Source organism: Trichechus manatus, unplaced genomic scaffold (assembly GCF_000243295.1).
Source record: "Trichechus manatus latirostris isolate Lorelei unplaced genomic scaffold, TriManLat1.0 scaffold00002, whole genome shotgun sequence".
Lineage (NCBI taxonomy): Eukaryota > Metazoa > Chordata > Mammalia > Sirenia > Trichechidae > Trichechus > Trichechus manatus.
The window spans coordinates 5,108,273-5,123,076 of NW_004443938.1; the positions used below are offsets into that span (position 1 = coordinate 5,108,273).

The following is a 14,804-nucleotide window of genomic DNA, read 5'->3' on the forward strand; positions in this document are numbered from 1 at the left end:
GGCGCGCGCCCCGGCCCTGGCGGCCCCCCTACGCGGCTGCCCCGCGGCATCGGCCTGGCCCTGGCTGCGGGCCCACTGCTGCTCGGCTCCGAAATGGAAGATGGACCCTCCACGAACGCGAGCTGCTTCCGAAGGCTCACCGAGTGCTTCCTGAGCCCCAGTAAGTGCTCGCTCCACGGCCGGCCGCGAGCGCTCGGCCCGCTGGCAGCGCGCGGGGCTGGACCCCTGGGGCGGGAGGGAGCCCTTCCGAGCTGGACGTTGGGCCGGGCGGTGGGCCGGCGGGCCAGGCGGCAAGGCCGGCAGGCGATGGGTCTGCCCTGCAAGCTCCTTGCAGCGGGCCGCGAGCGCGGCGGCCGCGTGGTGGAGCGCGCCGGAGCCGGGGGCTGGAAAGCCTGGGAGCCTGGGAACCCAAGCCTAAAAGCTGGAGCCTAAGAGCCGGAGCTCGGGAGCCGGGAAGCCGAAGCTGGGAGCCCAGGCGTCACTTGCGCGTGGCAGGGACGGGAAGCCACGCGTGGAGCCGGGCAGGCAGGGACCGACCGAGACCATCCCCCGCTCCGGGTCCGGTCGCCGGATCTGGCCGCGCTCACCCGGCACACGTGTCCACGCTCCGCTCGGCGCCGCTTACACCCTGTGGGCTCTTAGCCCGGGGTCCCCGGCGGGAGTGAGCGTGCCAGCTCCCCCTAGAGTCGGCCGTTTGGCGTCCCAGGCCAGCGAGGAAGTGGGGCAGGAGCCCGCGCGCTCCTGGGAAGGCGCACACCAGTTCATCCCAGCCGCGCTTCGGGGCGCTGTCCCAGGGGTCCCCGGCCGACCCGCATTGACCACGCTGGGGACGGAGGACTGGCCAGGTGGCAGCGGCGCGTGCCTTGAACGTGCCCAGCGAGAGGAAGGCGTGTCCCCGCACAGCCCGCTGTTGGCACTGCGTGCTACCGGTGTGCAGCGGGGAAGTGACAATAATGAGTGGAGATGTTGGGTGACGCTTGGACTTGCTGGACGCGCCCCCGACCGGGCACGCAGATACCCCTGGGTGACAGAGGCGTGTCTCAGGGAGGGGCGCGACCAGGGCAGAAGAGTTAGGGCCCAGGCTCGCGCAAGGGAGGGTGCGGAGACGTTTGGGGAAGAGGAACCTGAGGTAGCAAAGGCGGTGTCGCTGGTGTGGATGAGGGTGAGCCAGGTGAGGACGTTGGCGCGATGGGGACGGGGAGTGGCCAGGCCGGGACGCGGACGGCCGGGGGGGAGGCAGCACCGGCGGCGCCGCGCGCTGGAGTCCCGGCGGTGTCCACGCGGCGCGCGGTTGCTGGCGCTACCCAGGCTACCGCCTACCACGCAAAGGAACCACCCGGGTCCTCGGCACTCGTGGAGCCCAGGTTCGTGGGCTTTGCTTTGTCTGCTCCCGGTTCCCGTCCGCTCTTCACTCGGCGACCCCTTTGCGCAGCCCGCGCTTCCTGGCCCAGGCGCCCTAGACGTGCAGCCCGGGCAGGGATCGGGTCAGCGGGGAGGCAGGCCAACTCCGACCCGGGTCGGGCGCGGTCCCTCGCAGCCCTGCGCAGCGGCAGCAAGTGGCGTGGCCTCTCCTTGGACCTGCCTGTTGACGCAGCCGGCCGCCCCGACATCGCCCCGGACCTCTGGTTGCCCTTGCCTCCCGCTCCAGCTGGTAGCCTCCTTGATTCTCCTGGGCACGACACCCCGGGTGTTTCACCCTGCTGGGGTATCCAGTTTACTCCTAAAAACTGGAGTTGAGAATGGCTGTGTGTGGGCCTGGGTGCCAGGGAGCAATTGTGGCTGGTGCCTCTTGCCCTTGAACTTGACCAGCAGAGGCATGTGCTTACCGAGAGGGTAACCCGCTGGCCACCACCTGTGCTGGGGCAGAGCATGGGGCCCTCCACCGGCTTTGAAAAGGGCTGGGGTCAGTCCAAGGGCTGGCGTAGAGCTGGGGTCCTCGCGGCTCCTCTCCTTGGTAGACTTGTGAATTCCTTCTTAAAACAACAACAACAACAAACCCCAAACAAACCAGCACCCCCCCAACCCCCGAACTACTTTTCCCACCTGGCAGTTGGTGGGTGGGAATGAAAGCGGCTGCAGTTGGTCAAAGCCAAACCTTGTTTTGTGCCAAGGAGGCCCAAGGGTGTAGCATTGCAGAGATCACCTTTCCCTAAAACACTGAGGCTCTGTTGCTGCTGTTTTGTTCAGTGGTGTGACCCATTGTGGTGTGACCCAGTGTGGTGTCAGCCCCCATGGAACTCCTCCTACCAGATCACATGGAATCCTTTGTGATGGTTTTTGTAGTAATGTTTTTGATTTTTGTCCTCCTTTTCCTTTAATTACTACTTTGTTCTCAAAAAAGTCATTGATACAGGTTCACAAAGACTAAGTATCCCAATATGGTAGCAGAAAATGCCAGAAAATTTGACAGAATCAACAACTGTAAAAACATCGGCAGAAACGAACACAACATCCTGAGCATGCGTGTCCGCAGGCAGAACCATGTGATTCGGAGCTTTACTGTAATTGGGTAATAATGACAGCTCTGACTAGGCGCACATTAGAAGGTTCAAAAAGTAAATTAGCATAGAGTTTTAGCCTTGTAGGTATATTGATACAGGTAAGCTGGGCTTATAAAAAATGTTTTTGTTGTTATAATTACATGTATACACAAGCCCATTGACACCGAGTTGATTCAGACTCATAGGGACCCTACAGGACAAAGTAGAACTGCCCCATAGGGTTTCCAAAGAGCAGCTGGTGGATTTGAACTGCCGACCTTTTGGTTCGCAGCCGAACTCTTAACCACTGTGCCACCAGGGCTCAACTACAGGTATATTTTTATTAAAAATAATCAGTTTTGCTGATACACTGCACAGAAACGGTACAGACAGTCATTCTGGTGTTGCCCCCTCTGACAGTGTCACCTGGCGCAGTCTGTGCACCCCCCCCCCCCCCCCCACTTCCCTGGTGCCATCGCTAGTTTTGATCACTGGTTTTGTTTGTTTTGGAGGGTGGGGGTTGTGAAGGTTGTCGTGGAGCAGAATAAAGGCGAACAGCAGCTCAGGGTGAATGGCTGTCTGAGGTGAACCCACATTGGACTTTCCCTTTAGAAAGACGGAGAACCTGGGGAAGAAGAGGGAGGCTGGAAGGCATCCACGCCGAAGAAAGTTCCAGCAAGAAGAAGTTGACACCCCAGAGAAAACCAGACCCACTGTCTTAGTTAGCTAGTGCTGCTGTAACAGAAATACCACAAGTGGACGGCCTGAACAAATAGAAGTATATTCTCTCACAGTCTAGGAGGCTAGAAGTCCAAATTCAGGGTGTCAGCTCCAGGGGAAGGCTTTCTCTCTCTGTTGGCCCTGGGGGAAGGCCCTTGTCTCTTCAGCTTCTGCTTCCTGGTTTCTTGGAGATTTCCATGTGTCTTGGCATTTCTCTTACCGCATCTCTCCTTACTCATTTGTTTAATTTTTTTATATCTCAAAAGAGATTGACTTAAGATACACCCTATATTAATCCTGCCTCATTAACGCAACAAAGACAACCCATTCCCAAATGGCATTATAACCACAGGCAAACCAAAAACGAAACCAACTGCCGTGGAGTCGATTTCAACTCATAGTGACCCTGTATCAACCCTTTACAACACATATTTTTGGGGGACATAATTCAATCCATAATACCCACCATAATTCACTGTGTCCCATTACGTAGCTTGGGGTTTGAATGGAGCAAGGGACTGCAGAATTCTCATTGGGACATCACAAGAGTAGTAAGTACTTGATGTGTGCCGTCGAGTCGATTCCGACTCATAGCGACCCTTTAGGACAGAGTAGAAGTACCCCGTAGGGTTTCTTAGGCTGTAATCTTTACGGAAGCAGATGCCAGGTCTTTTACTGGCTTTATGTTGTGAAGGGAGAGGAATCGAGACTAGAATGACGGACCAGTTGGAGCTGCTGGGTACATGGTGCTCCGTCAGCTGAGATGGAGACCTGGGAGGAGGATGCCAGGTGGGCCGGGTTCAGGGGTCTGACTGGCAGTGTTCAGTCTGCGGTGCGTGAAGTGCATCATAGTGGAGATGTTAAGGAGGCAGTTGGATGAGCGAAGTCTGCAAGTAGGAGGCTTTGATGGAGACTGGGGGGTAAAGATTGTATTCACAGTATTTAAAATCAGGGGGTTGGATGCCCCCAGGGAGTGTGTATAGCACGCTTCACAGGAGGCTTGAGGTTTTGCAGGGAACTGCAGACAGAACTGCTCAGTAGACAGTTGCCTGGGCCGGGCAGGTACTGTGTGATGGTGGAGGACAGTCACCGGAGATGTGCAGCCTGGACTGCTTTAGAGACTGCGCTCGCCCCGTCTCCGGCATTGAGGTGGAGCCGAAGGCAGAGGCGTGTCCAGAGCCTCTGAGGTGAAGGGGCAGAGTGAGAAGAGGGCAGAAGACATCTGACAGAGAGTAAGAGGCACCACGGACACCCTGGAAAGGGGCAAGGAGGTGAGATGGATCAGAGGGTGCCATGGAGTTCACAGGAGGAGCTTCGGGAAGGAGGAGGCCAGATGCCACCAAGGTCGAGTAAGTTCACCCGCGTAGGATGTGACAAGTGACCTTTGTCCAAAGAGCTTTCGTGGAGTGGGAGAGATGGACGGGGGCTTCCGAGGGTGAGGAGTAAGCGGGAGATGAGTGTGCATGGCTGCTGTGGTCAGTGGAGGTGGGCCGGGAGCTCGCTCAATAGCTATAGGGAGATAAAGATGACCCCCCCGCCAGAGCGATTGTGTATTTGTTGAGGAAAAGGAGTCTGAAGAAATAAGATAAAGAGGATGGAACAAACCTTAAAGAAGATAGCAAGAACAGACTATGGTGGACATGGGAAGGCTTTGCACACTGGAAGGGGAAGCTCTTCCTCAGGATGAGAGCTGGGGCAAGGGCAGGTGTGAATGCAGGTGTGTGTTTAGGTGGACGGAGAGAGAAAGGTGAGAAATGAAGAGCTTTCACTAGCTTGTAGTTGTCAGTTGCCTTGGCGTTGGCTCCGACCCACGGCGGCCGTATGTGTAACAGAACCATGGTGCAGTCCTGCGCTGTCTTCACCCTTGCTGCAATGCTCAAGTCCAGTGTTGCGGTTAATCTGTCAATCGATCTCATTGAAGGTTTCCCTCGTTTTCACTGACCCTCTACTTTACCAGCCGTGATGTCCTTTTCTAGCTATTGGTCTCTCCTGATGACGTGCCCAAAGTTAGCAAAACAAAGTCTCACCATCCTTGCTTTTAAAGGAGCATTCTGCTTCTAAGGAATGTTCCTTCCACCTGCTACCACCTACCCATGCTCCCTGATTGAAGGGCTGTGGCGGCCTGAGTGGGCGAGTGGGAGAACAGGCTGGAGGAAGCGTGGGACAGGTGACGAGGGGGCAGGAGAGAGCTGCCTGGGTCCCGAGGGGAGGAGCATCACAGCAGAGAGCAGCAGAGGCCAGGAACAGACAGCTGCGTGATGGGGAGCAATTGCGGACGTTTTAGGAGGAACGCCGTACGATTAGAGCTGTGTTTTAGGAAGATTTATCCACTGATGGGTGTGACATGAACTGGATTGAAGGGCAGGTGCAGAGTGGAGGCACATGCTTGCTGCCCTTAAAACAAATGTCCTGAGCCCGAGAGTCTGGACATTTTCACGCTTTCGAGTACACGTCTTGATAGAAGTTGTCCAGCAGGAGGACACTGGTGGGGGTCTTACGGGAGGAGGGTATTTGACACCTGGAGCTGCCTGAGGGACTGTCTCAGGCAGGAGAGCCACCCAGGCAGCAGAGTGGAGCACGTTCTCAGGAGACAGGAGGCGCTGTGACTGTGTGGTGGGGAGACTTTGTGCAGGCGAGAGGTGGTGCGGCTGGGGGTGGGTGTGGTGGACCAAGGAAGGATGGCTCAGCCTTCCACTTGGAGCTCATCTGCCTTTTAGCTTGGGGAGGGTGGGGACAGGTGCAGGAGGAGGACACAGACAAGGTCAAGGGTAGTGAGGGTCTATTTAAGGGGTGACAGTTGATGGAGGAGGTGTGGTGGCACCCTCCTGGGTGGCGTCCTGTGGCCACAGGACAATCTGAGCTCCTGGACATGTTCTTCCAGGCACCCCGTGCTGCCGCCCCTTTGCCTTTCTCCCTGCCTGTCTCCTCCTGGTCCCTCCTCTGCAGGCGGAACTCCAGCAGTGCCAAGCTGCTGGTAGTTCTAGAACTTCTGCCCTGGCTCATGGTGTCTCCCCTGGGAGCCTTCCTTTGCCCCAGCCTTGGCCTGTCCCTTCGTTTTGTTTCCACAAAGCCGGGAGCTCGTCATTGCTTCTTTCTGTGCTCGTCTGCCCTTAGCCGGCGTCTTCCTGGAGGGCAGGAAGCGTGTCTCATTCCTTCTCATAACCTCAGTGCCTAGTCCACGGCCAGACACAGTCGGTCTAATGAACAAATCAGTGTATCAAAGTGTTTAAGAGGCAGAATTGTGCGCAAATTGGTCCTTCTAACAACATCAGTTTTTCTCAAAGGAAGGAATAGTGAAATGAACGGTGCTGGCGTAACTTGAAACTTCTTTTGACTCACTCATGTTTTCATATGACCCAAACACTGTTCGGCAGCAATGGACAGGGCTTGAGTTATGATGGACATGTGTATCCTGTACCTCACCCTCTGAGTCGGTGAGATCAGTATAGTCAGCCTCAGCAGGGAGTGATGGAAGAAGACAATTAAGTGTTTAGAGTATTCTGAATGCCTCTGTTTTATTTCCGGAGGCAGTGATAAAAAAGCTTTTTACTTTGATGAAAACAGTTTTCACACTGTTGTTTTTAGGTGCAGTTGAGTTGGTTCCAACTCAGAGCGACCCTGTGTACAACAGAACGAAACACTGCCCGGTCCTGCAGCATCCTCACAATCTTTGCTATGCTTGAGCCCATTCTTGTCAATCCATCTCATTGAGGGTCTTCTTTTCCACTGACCCTCTACTTTACGAAGTATGATGTCCTTCTGCAGGGACTGATCCCTCCTGATAACATGTCCAAAGTACAAGTCTCACTGTCCTTCCTTTTAAGGAGCATTCTGGCTATGATTCTTCTAACACAAATTTGTTCATTCTTCTGGTATTCCAAGGTATATTCAATATACTTCAAAGGCAATTCTTCTTCAGTGTTCTGTATTCATTGTCCAGCTTTCCCATGCATATGAGGCTATTGAAAATACCATGCCTTGGGTCAGGTGTGCCTTAGTCCTTAAAATGACATCTTTGCTTTTTAACACTTTAAAGAAGTCTTTTGCAGCAGATTTGCCTAATGCAGTATGTGGTTTGATTTCCTAACTGCTGCTTCCATAGGCATTGATTGTGGATCCAATTAAAATGAAATCCTTGACAAGTTCAATCTTTTCTTAGTTTATCTTGATGTTGCTTGTTGGTCCGGTTGTGAGGATGTTTGTTTGCTTTTTGTTGAGGTGTAATCCATACTGAAGGCTGTGGTCCTTGATCTTCATCAGTGAGTGCTTCAAGTCCTCTTCACTTTCAGCAAGAAAGGTTGTGTCGTCTGCATATTGCAGGTTGTAAATGAGTCTTTCTCCAAACCTGATGCCCCGTTCTTCTTTATTTAGTCCAGCTTCTCAGATTATTTGCTCAGCATACAGATTGAATAGGTATGGTGAAAGGATACAGCCCTGATACACACCTTTCCTGACTTTAAACCTTGCAGTATCTGCTTGTTCTGTTCGAAAAACTGCCTCTTGGTCTACATACAGGTTCTCTGTGAACACACTAGCAAAGAGAAGATGTTGCTTATAAAGCGTGAAAACAATAGCACTTATTTGGATATGATGAATTATTTATAAAAATACAAGCAGATTTGGACTTCTAAAAGTTGGTAGATACTATGTAAGAAAAAGTTTTGCATGAAGAGCAGTTCACTTTGCTGCAAAAAAAATAAAAAAAATAAACCTAGAAGGTTAAAGGCAGAATTCCCAGTGAGGGAGGGTGGAGGTTGATGTTGATGAGGAGGGAAAGAAAGCATCTTGACTGTATGGAATTCAGATTGTACTTAGTGTACATGAAGTCATTTTATATGTTTATGCATTATGTTTTTACCAGCGTCCAAAAGAAACATCTTAAAATGATAGCCAAAAGGGCATGGTTATATGCGTTTCTGGGTTTGGTAATTATGCTTTATATCTGTTGTTAGCGGGGTTACATACATTTTAAATTCTCTCTTTGTTCCAGGAGCAGAAGTTTACTTTTAAAACCATTCTTTTCTGATCAGTCATCATGCCTTTTTGGGATAATAATCTCTGTTTTCGTGATTGAATATATCATCTAAAGTTCTTTAGGCATAGTAAAGGCTTAGTTATAAAACCTCAATAATTAAAACAATGTGGAACTGGCATTGAACAGACAGACAAACAGATGCAACAGAAAAGTCTTAAAACAGACCCAGATACATAAAGGAACTTCGCATGTTCTAAAAGTATCATCTCGTCTGAGAGGAGAACGATAGCCTATTGAATAAATGATTCTGGGAAAAGCAGGCAGTCACCTGGAAGAAAATAATCAGATCATACCTTGTACTGGACCTCCAGGATAAATGTCAAATGGGTCACGTAATTCAATGTAAAAAGAAGGAAACCAGGAAAAGAAGAAAGCATGAGGAAATTCCCTTCCAGCTGTGGAGTAGGGAGAGCCGTTGAATATGACTCACAATCCAGCAGTAATAAAAGAAAACGTTGATAAATTAATCTACAATAAGAAAACCTTTTTTATGGTCCCAAACACCACCAGCAAAGTCATGATCTGTCCTTTGGAAGGGCTCTGTGTTGTGACACCCTGCGTCTTGCACACGTCTTTCTGCCACCCCCTCCCTGTGCATTTTATAAGCTGCTTGTGGTTCTCAAATTTCTGTATTAGGAAAAAAAAAAAAAAAGCTTGAAACTCATATCACAGCTTAGGGCTAACCTGCTTAAAATAGAAAAAGTTCCTAGAAATGGTTGAGAAAAGGAACCACAACCCAGTAAAAATAGTCAAAGGATATGAACGGTTTGTAGAAAAAGAGAAGCAGCTCTTAAATCAGAAGATGCCCAGCCTCCTTCAGGCTAAGATAAAGGTGCCAAACCTGCTAGATGTGTAGAAATTAGTAACGGTTGTAACACTATGGGCAATTCTATGAGAAGGCAGCTTCTCACACACACTCCCAGGGGGAGTATAAATTGGTATGGCACTTACGGAGGGCAACTTGGCAGTATCGATCAGTATTAAAAATGCATGTGCCCACTGAGCCAACAGTTATACTTCTGGGAATGTATCGCTCAGATATTCTCACACAAAAGCCAAATGACTTATAAACGAGAGGATTAATGTATTGCAGCATGTCTGAAATAAGACGGTGAGAACAACCTTAACTCTAACAGAAGGGGCCTGGTTGAAGAAAATTTGCAGCAGTAAAAACCAATGTAATAAAGATCTTCCAGATACACTGCTGTGTGAAAAAAACAGATCTAACCACACACACACACACAGACACACACACACACTTTTGTGTTAAAAAGAACAATGAAGTATATACTCGTATTTGTTTGTTATTGCATAAGAAAACTCTGGGAAGAAACACAAGGAACTAATAACAACAACTTACTTGCCATTGTGGTGGAGGGGAGGGGAGGCGTGGGAACTGGGTCGATGGGGAACAGAAGTTGTAAGGAGACTTCAAAGTATACTTTTTAAATATATTTTTAAAAATTTTTAAATAATTTATTACCTATTCAAAAACCGAATTTAAAAATGAAACAGACGATACTGCAATGCCATTTAATTAATCTTCCCTCGCCTAATGTTGCTGATGTAATCTTGTTCACTTGTTGCGTATTTATTATCTTCCTATTGAGATCACAGTTTTATTTTTCAGCCCCTAAAGTATGTTCAGTTGATTTCTGTCTTCTTCTAGCCTCCCACTTACTTCTACACAAGATCTCAAAATGTCAAACTGTGAATATTAAGAAAAAAATTCCATGCATCAGTACCCCTCATATCTCTCTCATCAACTCCTTTTTACGTCATCACATTTGAAAAAACGAAAGAAAACGCTTCTATTTTAATGTAACTTCTGACTCTGATATAAAGTCTATGGTTTCACATTTAAGATAAGAACTATTGTTTAAACTGTTGGAGACGGGCCCACCAGCTTCATCTGGTAGAAATCACTATGTTTTGGCAAGAAACCTGATGTCTTCCTCGTGGGATTGTGAACTTCACATCCTTGCTCTTCTGAAGTGAATGAAAATGTAGCCCCAAGACACCACTAACTAGGGGTCTCAACATTTTACTATCATTTATTCCAGTGTTACCGTGATTTAACTGTTGATTCAGAAAGGGGACTCTGTTAACATATCCATTCATTCCTCAGCATACATTGACTGAGCTGGTGTGGGACCAGCCGTGGGTCTGTCAGCCGTGATGAAGGCATGTCCTGTTTCAGAGCCCACCTCTAGATCAGGGCAGGGTTCCTGCCGTCTGGCTGTGCCTTTGTGGTTGAACTCGGTGATTAGATCCTCAGATGTGACCTACTCCCCCATGCTATTCTGGGGTTAAATTAATACTCACTGGTTCACTGAGTATCTAAGTGGGTTTCTTAGCAGGTTCTCCCTCCTTACCTCCTAGTTTGGACATCTCAACTCGGCTTCTTTTCCTGTGTTTTGCTTATAATGTGGACATTTTTCTTTGTCTTATCACTTAATATTATTTCCTCCTAGTCCACCCATTGGTTTTATTTTAGCTGCTACTTCCTTCCTCGTTACTGGGTTTTGTGAAAAACCTTTCCTTTCCTTAAATGTCAGCCTTCTACTCTACCCTTGGAGACTCTGCCCTTCTGACTATGTATGCCCTCACGCTGCTGAGGTCTTTGCCTAGTGGATCCCATCTAGTAACCTGGTCTTGGGGACACAGAACCTGTCAGCGTGTTCAGACTTCTGCCTCTCATGGTAGACTGCGCTTCAGGGGACAACTGATTGTTAGCGCTGTTTTTTTCTTAGGGTGGGGTGTGGGCATGGGTGGGGAGCAGCTGGAAGCCTCGTCCTTTCCCTCCACTGAACACTTTCAGATCACTGCAGATATCTTCATGGTAAAGGTTATTTTTTATTACTAATATTAGTGCTCTAATTTCATTTCTCATCAGATCCTACTACATCTGTCGAGTTTTGGCACCTGCTGTGCTTTGTAACTCTTCTGTTCTTTTTGTCAAATGAGCCATCGTTAGGAAATCTGTCATTCTTTTCTGGGTGATTTTTGAATTTTCTTTTTGTTTTGTGTGAATACATTTTTCACTGTATTCTGGTCAAATTTTTTGAGATTCAAAATGATTATGACTTTTTGTATATAGGTTGCAGTCTGGTGGGAAGGGCCACATATTTCTAATACAGGAAGGTATCGAGTACCAGCTTTTTGTGTGACCTGAGCTTCTTTCGAATGCCATTATTGGAAAGAGAGCTGCCTCAGAGAGGACATATGGGGTGTGAGCATGTGTGTGTGTGTGTGTGTGTGTGTGTGTGTGTTAGATACAGTCTGCTGGCTCTTGTCTGTATTTCTCCAGCGCCTTGTGCCTGGCAGCTTCTCAGTAAGGAGATGTGATTCCTCGATGTGCTGAGAGATGCGTATGTCTGTGGTTGGCACGCACGCATCACAGAGGCAGTACAGCATGCTTGATCACAAGCTGGCTCTGGAGTTAGACAGACCTGCATCGGGGTCCTTGCTCTGCCACAAAGATTACACGAGATTATACCCATCAAGTGTTTAGAACAGTGCCTTGAACAGAGCCAGTACTACATAGCATTAAAACCCATGGCCATGGAGTTGATGGCGATTCACAGTGACCCTATAGGACAGAGTAGAACTGCCACATAGGGGTTCCGAGGATGTAATCTTTACAGAAGCAGACTGCCACGTCTTTCTCCCATGGAGCGGCTGGTGGGTTCGAACCATCGACCTTTCCGTTGGCAGTCCAGTGCTTAACCATTGCAGCGCCAGGGCTCCTACACAGCATTAAAACCAAAAACCCGTTAGCATCGAGTTGATTCTGACTCATAGCGACCCTATAGGACTGAGTAGAACTGCCCCTCAGGGTTTCCCAGGAGCGGCTGGTGGATTCGAACTGCCAACCTTTTGGTTAGCAGCCGAGCTCTTAACCACTGTGCCACCAGGGCTCCTATACACCGTGGCTGTTAGGTGCCATCGAGTTGGTTCTGACTCACAGCGACACAGCATCAGTGGTTGTTATTTCCCGGCCTTGGAGAGAGCTCTGCCTGGGCAAACATACTGAGAGGGCCTGTGGCGGCCTGGCCCGCGTGCTGCCCAGGATGGGAGCCTGGGGGCTGGCAAAGGGAGAGGAGGAGAGGCTGTGGGCAGCGCCCACAGCTGGGAGAGGTGTGCCTGCAGCACAGGAAGTGCCGCTTCTGGAAACACTGGTGTCAGGAAATGGCTGGAGTCAAGAGCAGCTCCACCGTCTTGGCAAGAAATTAAAGGAAAATGTGTTGAAAATAAAAGGGAAGAATTTTCGGAAAGAGAATGAACTAAAGAAAAGCATTTGCCATTAGCGTTCTTCCACGCAGGGGGATTTACGTTTTAAACAGCCATTTCCCCCAGGGAGGCCTCTGCGTCTCACACAGACTGGACCTCCCTCCCTCTGGCCTCCAGGTCTCACACTCGTGTGTCCCTGACCACTGCCCGAGGTGGGGATGCTCTGGCTACAGCTCGGGAAGCCACAGGTCTCAGGGGACACGTGTCCCACCCACAACGTCCTCTGTGTTGCTGGCCCGTCCCTCTCTGGGCATTTCCCAGTGGACAGTGGGGCTGGTATGTGCTTTGTATGTCTGGCCATTTTCTTTGCAGCTGGTTATTTGTTTACTTTAAAATTTTGCAGATCGTTGGGCTATACTTTCGATTAACTAGACAGTGGTCTTTGTCCTGTATGTGCATGTGTAAATATGTATATGTTTTTGTAATTTAATTCACTCTAACTTGAAGAACAGGAGTCCCTGGGTGGTACAAACAGCTAATGCACTCGGCTGCTAACTGATAGGTTGGAGGTTTGAGTCCACCCAGAGGCACCTCGGAAGAAAGGCCTAGGGATCTACTTCCAAAAAATCAGCCACTGAAAACCCTATGGAGCACAATTCTACTCTGACACACTTAGGGTCGCGATGAGTCAGAATCGACTCAGTGGCAAGTGGATTGGTTTTTGGCTTTAACAGGAAGAAAAGTGAGGATGTGCCCAGGAGTTATTGTGAAAAGGCTACGTTTTAAACCTCTTTAAAAAGTATTCTACATCTGGCTAACATTTACAGAACTATCAATACATTACATTATTTTAATTTAAAATTCTACAAGTAATTTGATGAAAAACACTTTTATCTGTTATGATACTTCAGAATCCTTTAAGACTATAGGATGGACATGTATGATTTTTTTTTAAGTTACTGAATTGATGTCTGTTTTTCAGTTTATCTCATGACTATTAAAAGAAATTCCAGGCAGGTGTTCAACTGGGCAAGCGTGGCAAAGTGCACCTTCTCCCAGTTCCCTCGCATTTTGTGGGAGCAGCAGGATGATAAGCGTGTAATGACGCCAGCATTGATGACCTGTCTGTCTGTCTTTCCTTGACATGGTGAGCTTCAGGGCAGGAGCCACAGTTTACTGTCTCTCTATCTAGACATGAATGCTTGGGTGGTTCAGATAGTTAATGCACTCGGCTGCTAACCTAAAGCTTGGAGGTTCGAGTCCACCTAAGTACCTCGGAAGAAAGGCCCAGCAATCTACTTCCAAAAAATCAGCCATTGAAACCCCATGGAGCACAGATCTACTCTGACACACCTGGGGTCGCCATGAGTCGGAGTTGACTTGACAGCAACTGGTCCCTCTAATGTTAACCTCTGACTGATGATACTCTGTCTACTTTGGTTTCTCTGTGTGTGTGGCTATCTGTTCCCTTAGTGACTGTGCTTTGAGAGCCTTGTGTGTGCTGACACAGCGTGACAGACCAGACGTGACCCACACCTGCATGGCACCTGTAGTCAGCAGGCCTGCCGACCTGGACACACCAGTGTGTGGACACGTGTGTCAGAGGGAAGATGAACTAAGTGGGGCACTTGGGAAAGGGATATGTTAAAAATAGAAGTGGCAGCACATCACCTAGGCCAGATTCATAGTTTGGGAATGGGGACACACATACCAGATAAGGTGTGACATACTGACTGCCGTGGTGATTCAGTCTCCTCCTGAGCTGTGTCCCATTCTCCCAATGATCCAGCTCTCCAGGAAGTTGTTTTTGTCGTTAGGTGCCGTCCAGCCAGTTCTGACTCACAGCGACCCTACGTACAACATAAAGGAACACTGCCCAGTCTCTGCGCCATCCTCACAGTCATTGGTATGCTTGAGCCCATTGCTGCAGCCACTGTGTCAATCCGTCTTGTTGAGGTCTTCCTCTTCTTAGCTGATCCTCTACTTTACCAAGCATGATGTCCTTCTCCATGGAGTCATCCCTCCTGATAACATGTCCAAAGTACGTGAGATGAAGTCTCGCCATCCTTGCTTCTAAGGAGCATTCTGGCTGTACTTCTTCCAAGACAGATTTGTTCATTCTTCTGGCAGTCCATGGTATATCCTGTATTCTTTGCCAACACCATAATTTAGAGGCGTCAGTTCTTTTCCGGTCTTCCTTACTCATTGTCCAGCTTTCCCATGCATATGAGGTGATTGAAAATATCATGACTTGGGTCAGGCACACCTTAGTTCTCAAAGTGACATCTTTACTTTTTAACACTTTTTCTTAGGCTAGGTTCCCAGTAAAGCATATA

At 49.1% G+C, this 14,804-nt stretch overlaps 1 protein-coding gene across 1 annotated transcript in view; it reads left to right on the forward strand.

Moving 5' to 3' along the window:
* Window positions 1–35: 35 nt before the first annotated feature.
* PDE10A (phosphodiesterase 10A) overlaps window positions 36–14,804 on the forward strand; it is a gene marked incomplete at its 3' end in the record, with an annotated part of 329,742 nt that continues 314,973 nt past the window's right edge. Inside the window, exon 1 of the mRNA XM_023728251.1 lies at window positions 36–160. Coding sequence (XP_023584019.1) covers window positions 94–160 — 67 coding nt within the window. The remainder of the gene's footprint in view (window positions 161–14,804) is intronic.